The sequence below is a fragment of the Bos indicus genome, chromosome 7 (assembly GCF_029378745.1).
Source record: "Bos indicus isolate NIAB-ARS_2022 breed Sahiwal x Tharparkar chromosome 7, NIAB-ARS_B.indTharparkar_mat_pri_1.0, whole genome shotgun sequence".
NCBI lineage: Eukaryota > Metazoa > Chordata > Mammalia > Artiodactyla > Bovidae > Bos > Bos indicus.
The window spans coordinates 52,419,990-52,434,852 of NC_091766.1; the positions used below are offsets into that span (position 1 = coordinate 52,419,990).

The window sequence follows — 14,863 nt, forward strand, 5'->3', positions numbered from 1 at the left end:
TGAGAGTCTGGGCTTGGCCGGAGGACAGTAGCATTGGTCCTAGGATGACAGGGCCATTTCCTTCCCGGCGGGGGTCAAATCCTCGGAAAGCCGAGCCATCCTGTCCAGCTACCTGTCCCAAGCGGGGCGCAGGCCGTGTCGCCTCTCTAGGAGGCTCCGGAGAACCGGCCACGCTGACCCTCTCAGGTGCAGAAAGCCAGCTTCCCCCGGCCCGCTAGGGAAGATTCCCAGCTACACATCCAGCCGGGGCATCTGAGGGCTGGAGCCAAGCCAGGCGTGCCCGATAGACCGGTGGAGAGCGCTCTCGCCTGACTGCCCGTCCTCCTCACCCGGACCCAGACTCGGCACCGCACCGTCGCCGGGTGGCAGTGGGGGGGCTGCGCAGTCACGCGCGCACCACACTTGCGCTCAGAAGCGCGCAAGGCTCTCTCTCTCCGCCCCGCACACCTGGGCTCCGCCCCCTGGTCCCTGGCCGGCGGTCGAAGGCTTTTGGGGACCCAGAGCGGCTGCGGCAGCGCCCCCCTTCTCCTTCCCTTTCCACGGCTGGAGTTGTCCGGAGCCTGTCGCCGGTCCCAACCAGCCCTCATCCCTTGCCATCCTTCCCTCCCCCCACCCCTGCCGCGGCACGGGTATCTGCAGCCGCAGCCCGGAGCCCTTGAGGCGGCGAAGGGGGGAGGGGAAGGAAGCAAGGGATGAGCGCCGGGAGGGCGTCGGGGGCCCTGAGCCGGACTAGGACGCCCCTGGAACCGGAGCCGGAGCCGGAGCCAGAACCAAACCACCGGTACCGGGTGGGCCAGGTGGCCAGGACGGGAGAACCCGAAAGGCGGGAGGGGGTGTGTGTGAGACAGTAGAGGAAGGGGAAGGGGCTGCGGAGGCCTGACTCAGGCCCGCGCAGAAGAGATGTGGACGCTGACTCAGGCACTATCCTTGTGCCGGCCGCCTGAGAATTCCGTCCCATCTCGCTCTGCAGTGTCCTTGGGAGGGACGAAAGCTCAGGACAAGCTGGAAAGGGGGAGCTCTGGGCGTCGGGGAAGCGGGACCAGGGTCGTGGAAGAGGGTCTGCGCAGCCGCCGTCTGACACCCCTGGCCCGGACCAGCACCCCCGGCATGGACAGCTCCTTGGTTGGGTAGGGGGTGGGGCCAGACCTCAGAGGCTTGTCTGTCTCGAATCCTGAGGACGGCATTCCTAACCCTCCCCCCATCCTTAGCTGCAGCCCCCTAACTCCAGGAGCCGCCCTGGCCCGTGCTCACCCGCCAGGGCCTCATGTCGGAACCACAGCCTGACCTGGAACCGCCCCAACATGGGCTGTACATGCTCTTCCTGCTTGTGCTGGTCTTCTTCCTCATGGGCCTTGTAGGCTTCATGATCTGCCACGTGCTCAAGAAGAAGGGCTACCGCTGCCGCACCTCGAGGGGCTCGGAGCCTGATGACGCCCAGCTCCAGCCCCGTGAGTGAACAGCCTAGAACCTGGCTCAATCACCTTCCTCCCTCACCCGTCTCCCCACACCACTTCCTGGCCAACAGACCCAGGCTAAATCCCGACCAAGATGGGAGGTCTAGTAATGCTTTCTTGAGTCAGCAAGTGGGGTGCCACCACCCTGAAAGCAGGGCTAGAGAAGGCACCATGGGTGGGAAGCGCCCACTGGTAGTAGTCTTGGACTCCCACTGATTTTCCCTTCTTTTCTGCCCTGGCCCTTGAAATGCTAAGGTACAGCATGATGCAGTTTGGTAAAGGGGTAGGTCTTGAGCAATAAGCCACAGAAGCCACCAGGTAACATACCTTCAAAGTTGATCCATTTCCCGCTGCCTCACCAACTTCTTTCATCCTTCAGCTGAGGACGATGACATGAATGAGGACACAGTAGAGAGGATTGTTCGCTGCATCATCCAAAATGAAGGTGGGTGTAGGTTGTCCCCTTGTCCCCCACCTCCTCAACTTTCTCTTGCCCTTGCCTTTGCCTCCACTGACCCCTTCTTTTCCTTCTCCCCTCAGCCAACGCTGAGGCCCTGAAGGAGATGCTGGGGGACAGTGAAGGAGAAGGGACAGTGCAGCTGTCCAGGTGAGCTGGAAACATGGGCCAGTATGATTTAGCTTGCCTTGGAGAGTATCCTCTCCTCAAGCACATTCCTCTCCCAGTCTCCTTGCATGATTAGGGTGACAGGGGAGAGTAAGGCTGAATAACGGACAGGAAGAAGAAAGTTTGGTAAAAGTCCTGAATCCTCCAAACCACATCTCTCCTTTAGATGTCATCAAGCCTAGACCTTCATCCCTTATGCCACTCCCCTGGGTTAAACATTGCCCACTTTTTAGCCCTGGGAGGGAAAACAACACATGGTCAGTAACATCTTCATATTCAGTTTATTAGATAAAGACAATAAAAGAATAGTGCGGCCTGGGGGAAGTGGGACATCTGGGGGGGTTTAAGGAGCACGCTGAAAGAACGGGAACAAACAGAACAGGAAGAAAAATGGGAATGTTCCCCCCTGCTCCCTTCCTCCCTACCGTCCAGCGTGGATGCCACCTCCAGCCTGCAAGACGGAGCCCCCTCCCATCATCACACAGTGCACCTGGGCTCCTCAGCCCCGTGCATCCACTGCAGCCGCAACAAGAGACCCCCACTTGTCCGTCAGGGACGCTCCAAGGAAGGAAAGAGTCGCCCCCGGCCTGGGGAGACTACCGTGTTTTCTGTGGGCAGGTGGGTATATGGAGTACCCCTGCGACAGGGAGGTTGAGGTGGGGGTCCACTGCTCAGGCATTTGACTCCAAAGGTGGGCCCTGGCTCTTTCTTCCTGGACTGGGAGCTACAGCAGGATTCAGGCTGCACAATGTGCCCCACAACCTGAGGCCATCTCCCCTGTCTTAGATCGGAAGGACATGGCTCTCAAACCCAGGATGTCCATGACCAGAGGGAAGGGCCAAGCAGTCTTTGAGAGGTGGCCTTAAGCCCCAGTGTCCCCTCCCCTCCCAGGTTCCGGGTGACGCACATTGAGAAGCGCTATGGGCTGCATGAGCATCGTGATGGCTCTCCCACGGACAGGAGCTGGGGGTCTGGTGGCGGGCAGGACCCAGGAGGCGGCCAGGGGCCTGGGGGAGGGCAACCCAGGACAGGGATGCCTGCCATTGAAAGCCTTCCCCCTGAGAGGCCGCAGCCCCCAGCCCTTGCCAGCACCCCCATGCAGAATGGAGGACTCAGGGACAGCAGCCGAGTCCCTCGTGCACTTGAGGGGAACCCTGGAGCCTCTGCAGAGCCGATGCTTGGGGCTGGAGGGAGGGGCCCAAGCCCAGGGCCAGCCAGAAAAGAAGCAAACGGACAGCCAAGCAAACAGGACACCTCAGATCACCAGGTATGAAGACATGGCCAGCACTGCAATGGGCTGAGCTCTTATTGCCCCTGCTCTGCGAGGCCACTGGTATGACCCATCTCCTGTTCTCTCATTGTCCACCCCTCCTCTCTCTCAGGTGTCCCCACCACGGGGAGCAGGGGGTGTGTGAGGTGAGTCTGCCTGGGCCCCAAGTCAATCTCATCCTCCCAACCCCTATATGAAACTACCTCAGCCCATCGGTTCCCTGAATCCCCGGGGTCAACCGCAGGCTCAGCCTTTGGTACATATTCCTTGGTTTGGTGGTGGGGAGTTGCCATGTGCTCCAGCGGGTAGGAAAGGTCCCGCAGCCTCTGGGGAAAAGTGGGGGCTCTGCTTGAATAGGAGGCAACAGTCATCCTTCCTTTCCTCCAAGCCGCCTCCTTCACTGTGCTGACGGACTACCAGCTGGCAGGCCAGGGAGTGGGTGGGCATGAAGCCCCTCCTCTCCTCTGGACAGCACTGCCCCCCAGCTGAAGGACCCACTCTACTTCCACCTGGAGTTGCACAGTCTCAGGCTGGGGGGACCTGGGGAGAAGTACCATCCCTGGCCCTCAGCCTCTTCCCCTTCCCCTGCCTGCCCGCAGGCTGCCTGACCCACCTTCCCCATCACCTCACTCCATATGCTAGAGCGTGGCGGCTGGGAGCAGGCCCCTGCCCTTGGTGGGCCCTTAAAGCAATAGCACCTTAGGCCCTCTGCCCTCTTGGCACAAGAGGCCCAGGCTCTGGCTCGGGCTTTGTGCCCTTTATTCACTGTCAATAAATCCACTCAGACCATTACAGCTGCTTCGCATACTGGCTCCAGCTCCTTCTGACAGGCCTATCCCTGTCCCAGGCCCCAACCCCAGTGGCTCTGGCATCTGGAGTGGGGTGGTTCACAGAACCAGGGTGGAGACACAAATAAGCCAGAGCCACTCAAGACTTTGGGGAACAAATTCCAGTCCCAGAGATTTCAGGGTAGTTCACCACCCTAGAGATGGGGTGGTGGCAGAAGAGAAAGGGGGTAGTTTCAGCCCTAGAGATGGCTGAAAGATCATGGGGAAAAAGGAGTGGGTTCCAGCCCCAGAAATGGGGAGAGAAGTAATGTCAACCCCTGAAGGTGAGAATGGAAATCAGGGAGATTCCAGCATTTGACTGTGTCGCTTTGGATCACCATGGGGAGGGGCAGTCTGATAGCACGGAGATGGGGCAGCAGCATCACTGGGGGATGGAGATTCCCCCTGGCTTCAGGTGAGGGGATCTGGGTGGCCAGGATCCGGGGCTTTAGCTGGAGGGGGAGGCGGTGGACGCATCTGTAGGAAACACACAGTCAGTGCTCCCGAGGCTTCCCTTGGGGATATCCCATCCATTCCCTCCGCTCTGCAGATAAAACAGGACAAATTGGAGTGACCCCTCTTCCAAGGGAGGGGCCCTTACCGGCCTGAGTCGAGGTGCCATCATGTCCAGGGACCCAGGGCAGTCCAGGTCTGGATCTGGAAATAAGAGCCACAAGTCAGCCTTCTGACTTTATTTTGTTCACTTCTGTATCTCCAGCACTTAGGACCGTGAAAGTCACTCAGTTGTGTCCAACTCTTTGCGACCCCATGAACTATACAGTCCATGGAATTCTCCAGGCCAGAATACTGGAGTGGACAGCTGTTCCCTTCTCCAGGGGATCTTCCCAACCCAGGGACTGAACCCAGGTCTCCCACATTGCAGGCAGATTCTTTACCAGTTGAGCCACCAGGGAAGCCCAAGAATACTGGATTGAGTAGCCTATTCCTTCTCCAGGTAATCTTCCAGACCCAGGAATTGAACCAGGGTTCCTGCATTGCAGGTGGATCCTTTACCAGCTGAGCTACTAGGACCATGGCACTCTGTAAATATTTTCTGATTTAACAAATAGTCACTAACCTGGGTCATAACATCCATCAATCCATCCAACCTCAACACTTACTGCTATATACTCAGCCCTGCTAAAGGTACCAGAGTAGGGGAGGTGGGATCAGAGCACCCACCCCTAATGGCTGTCAGCGACTGAATAATGAAACACCAACAAACACAATGAATGATCACTAAAGGATTCAAAGTAAACTAAGGGTGCTGGAGAAGTAGGGTGCAGAAAATGGTAACAGGGCCTCCAGGGTCAGGGAGAGAGGTGCAGAGAAGAAAGTGGAAATACCTTTTAGAAGAGATGGTTTTGGAAAAGATGGACGAGGAAAATGATGATGCAAACCAGATGTTTGCAGGATTCAAGAACACTAAGGATGTGTATTGGGAAAACACTGTGGGAGAAACTGGCTAATTTTAATAATAACTGGCTAATTTTAATAATAATAATAATGAGAAACAGTTACTAATTGCATGCTTGCTATGTGCCCAGCACAATGCTGGGTACCCTACAGACATCTCTTTAACTGTCAAAACTCAATAAGGGAGGAACCTTCCTCCTCACTCTGTAAAGGCCCAGACAGGTTAAATTGCATGCTAGGAAGTCTGGGCAGAGTTTGACCAATGGGCCTGGCTCCAAAGCCCAAACTCTTCTACCATCAAGCCTCAGAGAACCTGAGGGAGGAGGTTCCTGAGGGCAGGTAGAGGGGCCAAGTATAACCCAAGAGTCCCAGACTTCTTGTCTCTTACCCTCTCAGGGGCCCAGCTCCTTCTACTCACCACCGGGCAGGACAGGTGCAGGGGATCCATCCACAGCAGAGGTGGGTGCAGGAGGGGAGAAGCTGGGAGGGGAAGGGGATGGCAGCATCTGGGAATGAGAGGGCAAAGGCTTATTCCTGGCATGTGGGAAGGTTTCACCAGCTATTCCTCCCATCCCATCTTCAGTTCCTGCCCCATCACTTCCCAAGCTAGAAAGCAGCCAAATGCTTGTATATGGGTAGGGTTGTAGGTGATACACATTTCAACAGCCCATATGTATTGACACTTAATATGTCCCAGGCATTTTGCTGGCACTTCACATGCACTAAAAATTTATTCATTCCTCACCACCACCCCATGAAGGAAGTATTTGATGATTACTATGTCAGAGGTGAGACTCAGATTAAACCATCTATCCCAAATCATGGATCTAGTTAGTGACAAAATCTTGCTAGAACAATAGGTACCATATATCAAAGCACCTCCTAGGGGCCATTGGGCTAACGTTTTACCTCCATTATCTCACAACAGGAAAGCTAGTCTCCTGGAAAAGATATCATTATCCCCCTTCTACATGCATGTGAAGAAACAAGCTCAGAGAGACCTAATCATTGCCTAAAGTAATCGAATAGGAATCTGAACTTAAATCCAGCTCTAAAACAGGACAACCAAACTCTTATGAAGACTGCCTTGCTTTCCCTTTCCTCTGTGCCAAAGGAGATGGGGACTCCAAGCCACTATACAGGGAATGGGGTATTAAGATGAATATGGGACCTCCGTGAATGGGAGGGTCAACCAGAGATCCCTGGGGACCCAGGGAAAAGGAAGGCTCACCTGCTCAGGGTCTGAGAGTTCAGATGGCCCCGGGGGGCCAAGTAGCTCCTCCACCAGCAGGGAGGGGAAGACCCCAACATGGCCCCCAAATTCTCCCCTCCAGAAGCCGTCATCCACTCCATCCTGGGCCCGGGGCAGCAGGCGGATGAGCGCCCCCTCAGGGAAACTCAGCTCCTCGGCGCTCTGTCCAGTGTAGCTGTACAGTGCACGAGCCAGGAATGCTGTAGAAGCCCAGGAGAGATGGTGAGGGGAGGAGGTAGGCAGCGTGCCCTGGACCATGACACCCCAGGGCCACAACGACTCAGCAATTCTTGTCCCTTTCTTACCTGTGGGCTCTGCCCCCAAAGGGTTGTCGCTGTCACGGCTGCTCTCAGGGAAGGAGAGGTCCGCGAAGTTGAGATAGCGCTCAGGGACAAAGCCTACCTCACCGTGCTGGTTCCGAGCCTGCTCTCCCAGCCATGTGAACAGAAAGTGGGCTTGCCTCAGCTGTCCACGGCCCTGGCCCTTCTGCACTCAGGCTTCCAGCTTTTCTGGCTGGGTCTTTATGGGCCACAGAGAAGTCCCTCCCACTGCTCCCTTGCCAAGGTCTGAGCCCCAGGTCCCTACCCACCTTGACCCATTCGTCGGCATCTCCCTCCTCTATGACCTCCAGCCACTCGCCCTCTGTGATGGTCAGCTCGTCCTCACGTCCTGCCTGGGCCCCACAAAGAAGAGTTCAGGACTGGTTGTCCCCTAGCCCTCTGGTCTGAGGTCCTTACCCCCATTCACACCTGATAGCCAAACACCACATGGGCAGGGCAGGGGAGGGGCCTGGTGGCCAGGGCTGCGGGGGCAGGCTCCTCAAAGAGCTCCCCAGTCTCCTCACATTCCTCAAAGTCAGACAGCTCCACATCCTCAGCCTGTAGGGGCAGAGAACAGACATCACTGTGAGGCCTGGTCTCAAGTACCCTCTGTGTCTCCCACTCTTCCATCATTCCGTAAACCTTGTGGATCCTCATCCAAGACAGTACCACCCAACCGTTCACCCTGGCTCACAGGGTGATCATCATCACAGAGCAGGAAAACACTAATGATAATCACAGAGTTACAGTAGTGAGCGCTTACTGTGTACCAGGCACAGTGCTATGTATCTTATGTACCTTGTCTTGTTTAAGTTTCTTAATGGCGTGCATACTCAGTCGTGTCAACTCTTTGCAACCCCATGGACTATAGCCTGCCAGGCTCCTCTGTCCGTGGAATTTTCTCAGGCAAGAATAATGGAGTGGATTGTCATTTCCTACTCCAGGGGATCTTCCTGACCCAGGGATCAACCCACATCTCCTGCACCTCCTGCATGGGCAGGCGGGTTCTTTACCACTGGTGGCACCAGAGAAGCCAAGTTTCTTAATAACCCTGTGTTATTTTGTGGAACTACGAACCTCGTTTTACTTATGAGGAAATTGATGCTCAGAAAGCTTAAATCACTTTCCAAGATCACACAGCTAATAAATGGAATGTCTGGTACTCAAACTGCTTACAGCCTGCTCTCAGGACCTTAGTTCGTAACCACCATTCTATACTAACAGTAGAAGTTAACTGAGAGCTCTCTCTGTTACAAACCATGCCAAGAATTAAACACGTAAGTGATTCCATTCAAGCCTCACAACAACCTGTTGAGTTACGTACCATTGTGATTCCTGCTTCATAAGGTCTGCTTTCCGCTAGGGCTCTTTACCCTCCCAGGTGTGTAAGGCTAGGGAGTGGAGGGAGCTCACCGTGGGAGAGAAGTCCCTCTGGGATAGCCGGGCCTCGCTGAGCCGTCGCTCCTGCTCCACCTCATCCTGGGCCTGGGTCATGGCTGGCTTCAGCCAGTGCTGCACATCCAGGCCAGCCCCCTGCAGCAGGGCCAGCCGGGCAGCCCCCTTCACCTGGCTCACCTGACATGGGGAAGAGGGATCAACCCAGGTGATGGCTGGGTCTGCCTTTGGGAAGTGAGTGGAGCCTCCCCAGATATGTCCACCCTCTACAACTTTCTGCTTGCAGTCTCCCCACCATCAGATGGAGTGGAGGAGGCCGGAGGAGGTGTGATCTCAGTGGCCCTAAACCCCCAGCGTGGTGCCTCACCTGGGCCCGTCGGATGTTCTCCCTTACTTCCTGCAGCCGCTGTTCTATGCCTGGAGCCTCTCGCTCTGGAACCTGCTGCCGCCTCTGCTCCAGCCGCTGCAGCACCTGGTTGGGAAGGTGGAGGACGGGGGAGGGTGGAGATACCATGGGGCACAACTTAGAACAACCTGGTAGTTAGCTAGTTGCTTCACATGCATCCTGTCATTTAATGTTCCCTGGGATGTGGGTGCTATTATTAGCCCCATTTTAATGACAAGGAAACTGAGGTCCAAAGAGCTGAAGTCACTCAATACTCTCTTACTCAGGGTTATATAACTAGAAAGCAACAGAGCAGGATTTGAGTCCAGGTGAGTCTTGCTCCCAAGACTATGCTCTTAATTACTGTGCCACACTGTCAGCTTGAATTACTCTTCCCTTCCCTCTTGCCTACAGCCCCATGACATCCCTCAGTGACTCTGGGACCCCCATCTCTCAGCATTTCTTGCCCACCCACAACACCTGCACCCCCACCTCACCCGATGCCCATGATGCTGGATCTTATAGTCTCGGGCAGCTCGGCTCGTCCAGCGTTGAACTTCTTTCTCCAGGCCACTCTGCCCCGCCACACCTCCTGCACCTCCTTCCAGCTCCAGGACACACACCTGAATGAACAGGGAGCTGTTCATGTGAGGACTGCCTGACGCTGCTCCTTAACACCTCCTCCCTGCAGTTCCCTCCTTGTCTCCTCCCCACAAACAGGTGGGAGCACACACCTATGACTGTGGACACAGGTGTGCTTCCGTGTGGACACACAAACACAGTCCTGGAAATGGGATCCAGGTTGAGGGGAAGAGGGAGAATGAAAAAGACAGTGAAGTGAAAAGAGAGAAGGGTGGGATAAAGAGTGTTAATCTGTGTCCTGGTGGGAGGGAGGTGAACTGGAGTTCTGAAACCCTCTCTCCATGGTTTAACAGTCTCTAAGTAAATTCCACAGGCTTCCCTGGGGGCTCAGTGGTAAAGAATCTGCCTATCCATGCAGGAGGAGATGTGGGTTTGATCCCTAAGTTGGGATGACCCCCTGGAGAAGGAAATGGCAACCCACTCCAGTATTCTTGCCTGGGAAATCCCCTGGACAGAGGAGCCTGGTGGGCTACAGTCCATGGGGTCACAAAAGAGTCGGACATGACTGAGCAACTGAAGAACAACAAAGTTAATACTAGGATGTGAATAATGGGAGAGAGGTCTAAACCACAGTCCCCTTTACAACTGGCCTGGATCCACCTAGCACAGAGGTCTCACCTGATCATTCCCTGCTGGCTGAAACTGCTGAGGTGGGGTGGGGGAAAACACTCCAGGTTCCTGAAGAAAAAGCTCCAGATCCTGCTCCCAGCTTACCTTGGAGGTTGGAAAAAAATCAAAGTCAGCCATTCACTGGCTCCCTCTCCAAGCCTGTCCCCAGCCTTTCTTGGAAGAGGAAGGACAAGGTGAGAAGGAAATGGGCAGACATGTGGTGGGGTGGGCTGTACTGGGAGAGAAGGGTAAAGAGGATCTCTGGAGGGCTCCAATAGGGCACAGCCCTCACCTGGGAGGTCGCTTGCCTTCCGTGGCGAGCATGCTCCAGGGCCATCTCTGCAGCTTCCAGCTCCGTGCGGCTCAGTGAGGTCAGCGGGTCCCTCAGGTGTTCTAACAGCTCACTGACCAGAGCCTGGAGAGAGTCCCAAGATGCTGACACTACCCTCCCCCCAAGCAGGCTCTCTGTCCAGGTTTGGGTGGGAGATGGGCATGAGGTATGGGAAATTGGGAAGGAATAAGACATTATTATTGCTTCTAAAAACAGACCCTCTTGTGTACATAGCACTTAACACTTTAAAAAGCATTTTCACATTCATTCTCTCCCTTGAGCCCCATTAGTCTTATAAAGTAGTCTGAGCAGGGGTTATTCCTGTTGAGGAAACAGGAGTTCAGAAGGGTTAAGTGTTCTGCACAATGTCACGCAGCCAGCTAGAAGCAGAAGCCAGGAATGTCTCTTCTGCCCATTCTAAGCAGGCTAAATCCCCCGCCCTACTCAGCCTATCAGTGATGGGAAGCAGGGAGAGGCTCTCCCTGCGGAGAGGCAGGGGTATCTAGGCTGAGACTAGCCTTGAGCAGGGCTGGCAGTTCTTCCTGGTAGTAGTGGTCAAGGTGGGCATTGGTGGCCACCAAGTTGAGCAGGTACTCATTGCGGGCTGCTCTCAGCTGCTGGGAGTACTGGGCCGACTGGGCAGACAGCTAGGAGAGGAACATAAGTGTCAGCTGGGAGCTCTAGACTCTTGGGGTTCTTCCAAGGCCAACCCAGATCCAGAAAGAATTCTCACATTATTGACATAACTGGCAAACTATACTAAAAATTTTACATACTCACAACTCCTGATAAAAATCCTCTAGTGGAAACTGCATACATTTAGAAGAAAACCCCACCTGCTCCTTACCATGGTCTACCAGGGCCAACATGAGCTGGCCCCAGCACCTTCTCTCTTTCCACAGTGCTCGTCCCCCTGCTCACAGTGCTCCAGCCACACTGGCTTTCTCTCAGTTCCTTGAGCCTACAAAGTTATTCTCACCTCAGAGCCTTTGCACTTATCACTGCCTCTCCCTAGAGTGTTCTTCTCCTACATCTTTGCACAGTTGGTTCCTTCTTGATATTCAACCCACCTGTTTAGGGAGGCTTTCCCTCTAAATTGGAGAAGGCAATGGCACCCCACTCCAGTACTCTTGCCTGGAAAATCCCATGGATGGAGCAGCCTGATGGGCTGCAGTCCACAGGGTCGCTACAAGTCAGACACGACTGAGCAGGTTTAAAGCAGGTTTAAAGCAGGTTTAAAGCAGACACACTTTCACTTTTCACTTTCATGCACTGGAGGAGGAAATGGCAACCCATTCCAGTACTCTTGCCTGGAGTATCCCATGGATGGGGAAACCTGGTGGGCTGCCATCTATGGGGTCGCACAGAGTCGGACACGACTGAAGTGACTTAGCAGCAGTAGCAGCCCTCTAAATTACACTCCCCTGTTATGCTTTATCAAAGGACCTTCTTTTCTTTTCATTTATTCTGAGTCTTTGTTTATTTACTATCTGTCCCCCCTAATTAGGCTGTGAAAGCAGGAACTCTACTGGTAGTGTTCCCCACTGTATCCCCCGTGTTTCGAACAATGCCTAGTACATAAAAGTCCTCAATAAGTGCATAAAAAAGGAACGAAAAATAAAGGTACTATGTCTATTTTATAGATGAAAATGAGTCTCGGAGAGAACAACTTTACCAAGGTCATGCACCAAGGAAGTACAGTAGCCTGGATTCATCCCAGTCCCTCTGACTTATGCCCTTGGGTTCCAAGCCACTAGACTAATCTGTCCACCTCTCCCTGTCCCCACTCATGCCCACATCCTCTGAACCTTGGTGCTGAGTTTCTGAAGACTGGTCCGAGTGTGAAAGAGGCCATGGTCACTTCGGTTAAGCCTGTGCGGGCAAAGGAAAGGAGTGGAGGTCAGACCCAGCCATGGTGCCTTGGCTCTACACCCTGTCCCCAGGCTTCTCAGCTCCCCATCAGCCCACCTGGCCTGGACATCAGCCGCCTTCTCCTGGGCCAAGGCCCACACGCGTTCCCGCTGCCCATACAGCTTTCGGCTTCGGCTCAGCTCCCGGACAGACTGCAGCACCTCAGCCTGTGCCCTCTGGAGGTTCTCTGCTCCCTAGGGGCGTGGACACAGGAAGTCCTGATCCAGACCACCTCCATCCCTGAGTTAGCCCTTCCTTCACCCCATCCACTGAACCATACCTTCCGAAGCACCTGCTCCTTAGCACTCCGCCCCGTGCCCCCAGCCAGGTCACGGTATCGGTCAGATGCCTGGAGCCGGGCTTGGCCCCCAGCCACAGTGGCATCTAGCAGGCAGCGCCAGGCACCGAACACCATCCTGCCTCTCCCCAGAGAAAGACTGTGTTAAGGAGGGGAGCACTCCAAAGCTTCACGAGACACCCTCCTCCCAGCACCATGGGAGACAGACAGCTTTCCCTTCCCCCTCGTCTGGGAGCCCATCGATCGATCCGCCCATTATCTCAGCCACAAGGATCCCTCATGCCCTCCACCGCCATCCAGTGTCCTTGCTGGGTCAGCTGCTCTCTTCCTGCTGTATCAGCTCCACCTACAGCTCACGTGCCCTCCCCACAGGTTCCTGGGGTTGAGTGCCTCATTCCTTCTTGGCTCCCAGTTCCCCCCACCCCACCCCACTGTGGGACTCACCTGCTGTCCATCTCCCCACTCCGGTGTCCTTCCCTCTTCAAGAATGGCCCAGCCAGTTTCTGGAGTGCCTGGTGGGAAAACCATCACAGACCCAATTCCCTTTCAAAGACCCCATACATGAGAACACAGGACCAGAATATGATAATACCCCTCACTTTGCTAAGAGCTGTACATGCATTAACTTATTCCATCCTTGCAAGAACCCTGTGTGAAGATACAATTATTGTTATTCCCATTTTACAGAGAAAGAAATTGAGGCCCAGAAGGTTAAGTAACTTGTCCAAGGTCACACAACTTAATAGTACCACAGCAGGGACTTGACACACACGTGCCTGATTGTAGGCACATGCTCTTGACCAGAACAAGAGTATGTGTGGAGCCACACTGCTGGTGGTGTAAAGGAGGCCAGAACAAAAGGAAAGGTCCAGAGAAGAGTCCCATACCTGCCCATACTCCCGTTCAATGGCTGCCCTCTGCTTGCTGTAGGATCTGTGGAGATTGGGGAGGGTGGGGTGGGGGTGGTGTTACTGTTTGGTCCATTTCTCCCACCCTCCATCCTCTCTTCAGCGTGGTCAGGAAGGAGTGGGGAGTCAGGCCTAGAGTGTGACTACACTGACACTGAAGAGAGAGTCCTTGAGATCACCTCGGGCAGCCGCAGCACAGGACAACCGCACCTCAGTGCTCAGAGACTCAGCAGGATCTTCCCCACCCCTGGAGAACCATCTGTGGGCTTGGAGGTGAGGACGCATGGGGGCCTGGGTACAGAGTCCGCCAGCCTTCCAACAGGCGTGGGGTGGGGGTGGGGGGGGCGGCTTCTGCACAAAGCTTGATTGTGGGGGTGGCGGGCCGGTGTGGAGTGAAGGGCTTTGAGGGAGGGTCCCAGTGTGTTTATATGTGTTGGAGTGGGCACAAGGATAATACCTATCCGGTATGAGAGAGGCCTAAGGTGAAGGACTTGAATGGGCAGGTTGGAGAGCTCTTCACCCCCGCCCACCCCGACAGCTGTAGTATGTTGGAGAAGGGGCGGAGCATGTGACAGAGAAAGTGGGGGTATGTGGAGGGAGTCAGGGGTTACCTGATATCCTCCAGTAGGTCTGCCTCTCTCTGCTGCCGGGTCTGAAGGATGCTCAGCTGCTCCAGGAAGCGAAGCTTCACCTCCTGGGCCGGCTTCACCTGTAGGGGTAAAAAGAAGATGAAGACCCCTGGCGCGAGGACCTGAAAAACACTCCGCGCTGGGAGCGGTGAGGGGGCGGGGCCAAGGAGGAGCTGGGATGTTTCCTCGGTTACTTCTGGGTTGGCCTTTGACCCCTTCCTACTCTTCGACCCCCCCCCGGGCAGGTCTAGTGCCCGCTTGGTCCCCATCACTCCCCCAGCCCGCCAGGAGTCCCTGTTTCCAGGCCAAGCTCACTTTTCGGGGCGGCGGCTGCATCTCCGCTCCGGCCCAGGCAGCGACTCGACTCCGGAACTCGAGGAAGCCCCGCCCACATGTAAGCCCCGCCCCTGTCCGGCTCCGCCCTCGCCCCGCCCACGCCTGGTCAGTCTACTTGCTGCGCGGCAGAGCGCGAGGGGGCCGCAGAGAAACTGAACCTCCGTTACTGCTGCGAATACCCCGGAAAGGGTCCGCGCCGCCCGGTGGACGCCGCGTCCGCTGGACAGTAGGGGGAAACCTCAGGTTTCTGTGTCA

At 55.4% G+C, this 14,863-nt stretch overlaps 2 protein-coding genes across 10 annotated transcripts; one reads left to right on the top strand and one right to left on the bottom strand.

Annotated features, from left to right (window-relative positions):
* Positions 1-3: 3 nt before the first annotated feature.
* RELL2 (RELT like 2) lies at positions 4-4,141 on the top strand. 4 transcript variants are annotated; one of them, XM_070792095.1, is made up of 8 exons: positions 4-186; positions 1,209-1,448; positions 1,834-1,899; positions 1,995-2,061; positions 2,512-2,697; positions 2,971-3,346; positions 3,462-3,495; positions 3,738-4,141. In XM_070792095.1, the coding sequence occupies exons 2-7, from the start codon at positions 1,265-1,267 to the stop codon at positions 3,492-3,494; spliced, it is 912 nt and encodes a 303-aa protein (XP_070648196.1). In that variant the 5' UTR covers positions 4-186; positions 1,209-1,264; the 3' UTR covers position 3,495; positions 3,738-4,141. The 4 variants fall into 4 exon arrangements, with proteins under 4 accessions (XP_070648196.1, XP_070648195.1, XP_070648194.1 ...); XM_070792094.1 differs by lacking the exon at positions 4-186 and adding an exon at positions 212-797; XM_070792093.1 differs by lacking the exon at positions 4-186 and adding an exon at positions 213-788.
* On the bottom strand, positions 2,342-14,681 carry FCHSD1 (FCH and double SH3 domains 1). 6 transcript variants are annotated; one of them, XM_019965126.2, is made up of 20 exons: positions 14,588-14,654; positions 14,255-14,352; positions 13,623-13,668; positions 13,180-13,247; positions 12,718-12,853; positions 12,495-12,631; positions 12,335-12,398; positions 11,045-11,173; positions 10,488-10,610; positions 10,205-10,300; positions 9,442-9,567; positions 8,927-9,031; positions 8,578-8,739; positions 7,594-7,722; positions 7,434-7,517; positions 7,150-7,267; positions 6,824-7,044; positions 6,011-6,098; positions 4,778-4,833; positions 2,342-4,653 (listed from the first exon to the last, which is right to left on the bottom strand). In XM_019965126.2, the coding sequence occupies exons 1-20, from the start codon at positions 14,606-14,608 to the stop codon at positions 4,588-4,590; spliced, it is 2,073 nt and encodes a 690-aa protein (XP_019820685.1). In that variant the 5' UTR covers positions 14,609-14,654; the 3' UTR covers positions 2,342-4,587. The 6 variants fall into 6 exon arrangements, with proteins under 6 accessions (XP_019820685.1, XP_019820684.1, XP_070648193.1 ...); XM_019965125.2 differs by having other exon boundaries at positions 12,718-12,859; XM_070792092.1 differs by lacking the exon at positions 13,623-13,668 and having other exon boundaries at positions 12,718-12,859; positions 14,588-14,681.
* Positions 14,682-14,863: the final 182 nt, after the last annotated feature.

What these genes read in the sequence shown, in the direction of transcription:
- RELL2 (XM_070792095.1), top strand. Translation starts at nt 1,265, where the DNA reads ATGTCGGAACCACAGCCTGACCTGGAACCGCCCCAACATGGGCTGTAC. An exon ending in TGACGCCCAGCTCCAGCCCC is followed by an intron (nt 1,449 to 1,833) that starts GTGAGTGAACAG and finishes TTCATCCTTCAG; the next exon opens with CTGAGGACGATGACATGAAT. An exon ending in CTGCATCATCCAAAATGAAG is followed by an intron (nt 1,900 to 1,994) that starts GTGGGTGTAGGT and finishes TTCTCCCCTCAG; the next exon opens with CCAACGCTGAGGCCCTGAAG.
- FCHSD1 (XM_019965123.2), bottom strand. Translation starts at nt 14,608, where the DNA reads ATGCAGCCGCCGCCCCGAAAA. An exon ending in AGGAGCAGGTGCTTCGGAAG is followed by an intron (nt 12,632 to 12,717) that starts GTATGGTTCAGT and finishes CCACGCCCCTAG; the next exon opens with GGAGCAGAGAACCTCCAGAG. An exon ending in AACTCTCAGACCCTGAGCAG is followed by an intron (nt 6,099 to 6,823) that starts GTGAGCCTTCCT and finishes TCTCATTCCCAG; the next exon opens with ATGCTGCCATCCCCTTCCCC.